We start from the raw sequence: 6895 nt of genomic DNA on the forward strand, positions 1-6895 counted from the left end.
GGGAATTTGGCCTCTGTGTCACCTCATATTTATACCCCAGTGGAACAGGAAGTCATGGATTACTGCTTGAAAGGTCCAAAACACTCTGATCAACTTCAAAAAGTAAAATATAAATGGAAAAAAAGAATTTATAGGGGTGCCAATAATTGTGGCACGTGGTTTTGTTAAAAATAATTATTTCTTGATAAGGTATTTTTTTCTCTGAATAAATTTATTTCAGTTAAAGGTTGGATTTTTCTCATTTTTTCAGTGCGAGAGTAAGCTAATTCACCACAAGGTGAATTTCTTAGAACTCTTTTTACTCATCTTTACCAGGGGTGCCAATAATTGTGGAGGGGACTGTACCTGCTACATACCATACCATACCAGACCAGACAGTACTGGGAGGTGAAAAACAAGCAAATGTCACAAATCAATATAATCTTACTATTAACAATAAACTTAAAGTGCATTGCTGACAGTCACATTCAAAACATTGAAATTATGGAATATGGAGGATAAAGATTATATTTAATTCATACAAAATGCTCTCGCAATGTTCTGATAAAGTCGTAAATGCCCAGTAATAGTGCCACTTGTAAATCGTCATAAGATTGGTTTGGCCACAGCTAAAGGGAACCCCACCTCAATGCAACTTTGCAGTAATGATGCCGTTCCGACGAACTAAACCTCAACTTTTTTTGCAACATTGTGACTTAAGTAGGCCTACTGTACACACATCAGCTTCAATACTTTTTTAACATCCCATCCAGCAATATCTTCCCAGGCATTTTCCCAAGCAATACATTCCCAAACATCACAGACATAGTCGGGGAGTGGCCTTTTTATTAAAATCTCACATAGTATCGCTACAAGAAAACGTCTTAGATCAGTGAACCTGCGCCGCCACATGGTGCACCAAGGCAATGTACGTTGTGTAAGTTTTCCTTTCGTAATACGCACAACGTGCACTATGTCTGTGACCGGCAAGTTAGCTGACATAATACTATTCCGTTTCTCTGTGCAACGGCGGTTGAATGTAACCTGAAAGTCAGTACGTAGATAAAAAAAAATCAAGTAGATCTCACACGTAACATTATCGCCCATACTATTCAATTTTCACCTAAAAGTTCAGATAACTAGCTCTGCGCTTATTCAACTCACCGGCATTGCTATCTCCTGAATGATGTTGACGCACGGGGCCGGAAGGATGTTCCCTGAACTGAAATACTTCACTGTATTTCGTGAACGTGGTTTATTCCTAGATGGAAATAAGAAACTCCTGAGGTAAGTTGTGTTACAATATATTAATCAATTTTCACTAAAGCGGACGACCAAAGTCAATTTGGTTGGTCGTCTACCAATGTTGCTTTCAAAACTGCAACCATGACTGTGTTACTAGCGAGCATGCTAAATAGCTGGCAGTTGGCTAAACGGGTGGATACTGTTGCCTATCTCATGTAACAGGCCTACCTTTATACTAGCCATCTAGCTAGGCTGCCTCAGTGTTAGCGAATTGTTTTGACTGTGACCTTGAGTTCATAATTTGCCACGTTAGCATGGCTATCGCTATGTTATGAAACGAACCATCGTTAGCTAACTATAGCTAGTCTAAATGAATCTCAGCTAAGTTAACGTCTTGGAAGGAATGATAAATTAGCTAGAGGTCATTACAAACGTTACCTCGCTACAATGTTTGATTTCAATTTCAACTTGCTTGCTAGCGATCTAGTGAACTGATTCTAATTGGGCAGGTGACGTTAGCTTAGTCTGTAATGCGCTAGCAAACAAATTCAGACAGGTTGCTAGTCCAGTTCTGGTTTAAACAAAACATCTCTGTGAGATTCCGCTAGGGGGCGTGAGAGCGTGGGATGGTATGCGGAGAGTCACGCCAGATGAGAGAGAGTTGGCAATTTTGTAGCTACAGTAACTTAATGCCCTCAGTGATCATCCAAAGTAAATTAATTTTAAATGCTAATCAAGTGTAACATTAAAATCTCATAACCAGTGTGTTATTTTGGGTAAGACAAGTGGGTTTTTTTTTTTTTGCTTACAGTTCAGCTTTGTGTAGTTCATGGTTAGGTAGGTTCTGGTTGTTTATCATTGTGCTCTCTTCTGTAGGTGCAACAATGAAAGGCACCTGTGCCTGACATCCTGGCGATGTAGCAAGACACAGCCTCCAGCCAAAACAGACACTGATATTGGAAAGCCAATTAAATTTTCCACCAGCAAAGCCAGTCACCGCTCTTGGAATGTGGATCTGTCCATGGGCAGCTCCTTCCAGCGGCCATGGTGGAAAGTTCTCCCTGTCGGCTTATTTACCTTTGGAGTTCTGCTGTGGTGCATATTTGGAGAGAATTTTGTAATGGACAAGCAGTCTGAAGAAAAACTGCACAAACATTTGCCTGATATACTACCAGACAATTATGAAGGAAAGGCAAAGGTAGTTTCATGATCTCAGCAATGTCTCGGTACATTTTATTTATTGCAGCCATTGCACCTATGTGGACACCTGTTCAAAGATATCAAAATTCTACTTTGGACAATGTTATTTAAAAAGAACACTAGGTTTACATGGAGTTGTGTTGTGCGCCGGAAAAGAAACAACTGTAATACGAAATCAATTTTGAGCCGGTCTGTAACAGCAAAATACTCCCCATTATGCTGCCATCCTTCAGTAGCCATGTGGTGGTGTTTTGTAACCAGAAAGTTGCCGGTTCAGATGTGTGGAAGGACATTGTTGTAGTTTAAATGAATGGCATCAGTTTATATCTGGCTGTATAAATGTTTTAATATTAAATGTTGTGTATGTAACTTTCCCTGAATATAATCTGCAAAGCATGTACTGACAATGTCTTGTATGTTGCAGTAACTGCTTAAATAGACCTAAGCGTACAGATCTACTGAAAGTCATTTTCCTCTATTTTAAAATAGTTTCACATCACAGCAAATTTGAGTGCTCTATACTCAAGTTGAAATGTGAAATTATTGTAAACAAATGACCAATTTCTCGAGAACTGATCCAATAAATACCCTTTTACTGGAATGGTTTGTCTGTTTCATTCCACACTCTATGCAAAAGTAACCAACATGGTGCAGTTGAACCATTTTCTCTGTGCAATTGCATTTGGAAGAAAAAATTAGCATTAAGCCTGCTTATCAGTAAAGAAACTACACTGGGATGCAGCCCATACTGGCACCTACATTTTAATTTATATAACCATTCTGATCAATTATATCATAACACATGCATCAAAAAAACACACACACACACACACACGTGAGGTAGTGGAAAGTTTATTTACAATACAACCTGATAATCACAATGCAAAAAAAAAAAAAAACACAACTCTAATAACTTATCCCCTTTCGTGCATGCAAACTAACCTACACAATAAGCCAGAGGTACAATTTCTGATAAAAATTGGCCATTTTAAAAACCTGAGGGAGTCTGAAGGAATGTTTTACAAAATGTATGCTACTTTTTGCATTGTAAACCACTAGCCTGTGTTTTCTATCAACACTAACAAAATACAAAATAAAACTTCAACACAAAAAGGTATTTGCAGTTCGATAAAAGATTTAAAAAAATTCCAAACTTTAGAAAAGAGTATTTAAAAATTAAGCACGTTCCCCTCGGATCCGCCTTGCAAGCTGAATATCCTTGGGCATGATGGTGACCCTCTTGGCATGGATAGCACAGAGGTTGGTGTCCTCAAACAGGCCAACCAGGTAAGCCTCACTTGCTTCCTGCAAGCACATGGAAAAAGATAAAGGTTCAAGAAACCACTGTTCAATCACAAACAACTGCACTTTACAGAACAAGAGCCATTTCTGGAACAGAATAAAATAGCTTTATAGCCTTAGCTTCAGTACATAAGACAGGGATGTACCACCAACAGTCAAGGGAAAATGCTGAGCTACATCAATGGTAAGACAAGTACATATTAGACCTCTGCTTTGCAAAGTCCCAATGCACTAGTAATGGCACAAACAGATCTAAGAGACAAAGTCTACCAAGAGAACAAAAATATTTCTGCATGACAGACCATTCCCAATGAAATGACAAAGCATTATGACACCAATATGCCCAAAATGTCACAGGTCTTGTCACAGAAATTTAGTCCCAACAATAAACTTCCCATCTGACTGGACAGAGGAATGAGGCTGACAGAAGTTCTATGCAATTCCACAAAATGTTGATCCTCCTCTGTTGTGGATCTGTAATGCACCACATGCACCTACTGTGTCAGAAAATAGTAAAGTAGGTTTCATACCTGCAGAGCTCCAATAGCTGCACTCTGGAACCTGAGGTCAGTCTTGAAATCCTGTGCAATTTCCCTGACCAGGCGCTGGAAAGGCAGCTTGCGGATCAGGAGCTCGGTGGACTTCTGGTACCGACGGATCTCCCTCAGAGCCACAGTCCCTGGCCTTCAATAGGCGAGGGAAAGATTTGGTTATTAACGTGCATAATGAACAGGAGTAATCACATTCTGCAAAATACGAGAACTGACAGCACCAACAAAACTATCAGCAGTATATCAATGTAGCAGGAGGCACCAGCATCTCACAGGATGCATAACTGGTGCAAGATAGTATCTAGCCACTGGAACTCCTCCACAGCTATATCTACACACCATCTTAAACTGGCATACAATGGAAAGTCACTGCTATATACGCAGGAGAAGCGGGTCTCTACCTGTATCTGTGAGGCTTCTTCACCCCACCAGTAGAGGGCGCGCTCTTCCTCGCAGCTTTTGTGGCCAGTTGCTTCCGAGGCGCTTTTCCACCAGTGGATTTACGGGCAGTCTGCTTGGTACGTGCCATGTCGCCTTAATGCGTTATTAACGCTAGAAACGAAACATTAGATCGTCACGTCAGATCAACTAACACAGCAATAAACTGACTTAACTATGGCAACATTGCGCCTCATCTGCAGCATTAAAAACATTTTCTCTGATGTGAACATTGCTGACCCATAATTTTCCGCATCATTGAAATGAGGAGCAATCCACGGCAGCCATAACCACTGGACAGCTCGGTTAACAGACGCTGAAGTAGCACCGCGAGTTCGCTACAACTGCGCTAGCCAGATCCTGAACAGGCAAGACTCTTGCCAGTGGACAAAATGGCGGCATCCCCTAATAAATAGCCAGCTGACAAGCTAACCACTGAAACACCTCAGACGTTAAGCCGAATGTTGCGAATTGTCCAGCTAACACAGTCTGCTAGACAACTAAACACCGCACACTACTCTCAGCTCCACAGCTACCTGACAGGCAGTTCATTTAAATCTGCTGGCTGTGTAGGAGGAAGCACTATATTGCTACCAGGCGACTATCATTTTAAGCAGCTAACGTTAGCTGGTTTCCCCCCAGAACAAAACTGCAGGCTTGCCAACTTTAAGCGGATGGAAAATGGCGGATCGCATACGTCCGTTGCCTTATTGTGGACCATCTGGGGTTTATGAGCAACAAAAATATCAAGCGGCTCTACAGAGTGTTTAAACGAGCATGTGGCGTTAACTAAACAAGGATGTAGTCGTTGCCTACCTAGCCACTCTCACTACACGGTAGATTCCGTTGACAACGTTTACCTACACTAGACGTGAAAGGCTATATGACTGCTTAGCTAACGTTAACAATCATGGCGCCTTAAGTGAACTAAAATTTCCTACAAACGCTTTGTTTAGCTTGCTAGCTAACGTTACACCAGCATGCATTCGAGTACTGAGACTATTTGGTACAACCACTGCCAACTAAACTTAAATGTTTCGGCTAACAGTCAGCTGATTTTGAGAAAAGCTATAACATTATCAGCATACATATTCAAAAACAGCAAACTAAGATCATATCTAAAACATCCTGTACCGTGCCACACGCTGGCTAGCTAGACTGTGACTAGCTAGCTAGCTCGTTTGTTGTTTAAAAGCTCCAATGAACAGTTTATAAAACTAAGAGGTAACTATTACGACATCATACTTTTTGAATGTTAAAACCAATGTATAAACATAAGGAAATTAGCTTGTATTTGCATTATAAGTACTTACTGTGTTGGACTCAATAAATTCGATCACCTGCACTTGAAACACACCTCCTTCTTTCTCAGCGTGAGCAAGAACTGTAGCGCAGGGGGGGGTTGGGTCGGTATTTATATCGAAGTGACGTTATAGTACGTTGTAGTACGTAACCCCCCCTTTATTTTCGCATTGGTTTACGACTTCACGTGGTTAACATGAACGCCCATCCTCTTAAGGTAGCGGTTGGAAGGACGTAGCCGCGTAGATGCGTATTTAATTATGCAAGGCATGTGACCGTCCAAAAAACTGTACAACGAATAATAAGCCTGAACGACGGAAGGCCATATATTTTGGCACCATATTAGTGGCATAACTCTTAGGAGCATTGCCCAATTTCATTCCAGTTTCCAGACTGCCGATATGTGTCGTTCCTTGCCATGACCAACTGTGCCAAATATGGTTGCAAAAAAAACGTTGCACATCTTTCCACACTTTTGCCCTAAGCCAATTTAACAAATCTACTGCTGATTTTATATACATATGAAGTTAGAGTTTGGTCCGTGGCAACGCGTCATACAGCTATCAAAAAAAAGAAAATTGTTTCTGCTTATAGGTTTATCATTATTTCCGTGTTCATTTCATATTTAGCACCTTTCTCAGGCATAAATACTAGATGTGCTCTTGGAGAGTGTCAAAGTCACAGACTTGTGGGTTTGACAGCCTTGTGGTTATTTGCATGATCGTCTTTCAAAATGCAAAGAAGATAAAAAGTGGGGAAAGGCATGGGAATTAATGATGCTTCATTTTCTTAACCCTCACCTTCCAATGATATAGGCTAACTAGACAATAACTGATAGTTTAATTTCATCTTAATCGAGGCAGATATTCCTAGTTATG

General features: G+C 40.6%; 1 protein-coding gene across 1 annotated transcript; it reads right to left on the reverse strand.

The window, feature by feature from the left end:
* Positions 1-3274: 3274 nt before the first annotated feature.
* LOC118794186 (histone H3.3A) lies at positions 3275-6094 on the reverse strand. The gene is made up of 4 exons (XM_036552384.1): positions 6029-6094; positions 4679-4829; positions 4257-4410; positions 3275-3729 (listed from the first exon to the last, which is right to left on the reverse strand). Exons 2-4 carry the CDS (start codon positions 4804-4806, stop codon positions 3601-3603), a joined length of 411 nt encoding a protein of 136 aa, XP_036408277.1. The 5' UTR covers positions 4807-4829; positions 6029-6094; the 3' UTR covers positions 3275-3600.
* Positions 6095-6895: the final 801 nt, after the last annotated feature.

The sequence above is a fragment of the Megalops cyprinoides genome, chromosome 19, assembly GCF_013368585.1.
Source record: "Megalops cyprinoides isolate fMegCyp1 chromosome 19, fMegCyp1.pri, whole genome shotgun sequence".
Lineage (NCBI taxonomy): Eukaryota > Metazoa > Chordata > Actinopteri > Elopiformes > Megalopidae > Megalops > Megalops cyprinoides.

What these genes read in the sequence shown, in the direction of transcription:
- LOC118794186 (XM_036552384.1), bottom strand. Translation starts at nt 4,806, where the DNA reads ATGGCACGTACCAAGCAGACTGCCCGTAAATCCACTGGTGGAAAAGCG. An exon ending in AAGAAGCCTCACAGATACAG is followed by an intron (nt 4,411 to 4,678) that starts GTAGAGACCCGC and finishes CGCCTATTGAAG; the next exon opens with GCCAGGGACTGTGGCTCTGA. An exon ending in CAGCTATTGGAGCTCTGCAG is followed by an intron (nt 3,730 to 4,256) that starts GTATGAAACCTA and finishes ATGTGCTTGCAG; the next exon opens with GAAGCAAGTGAGGCTTACCT.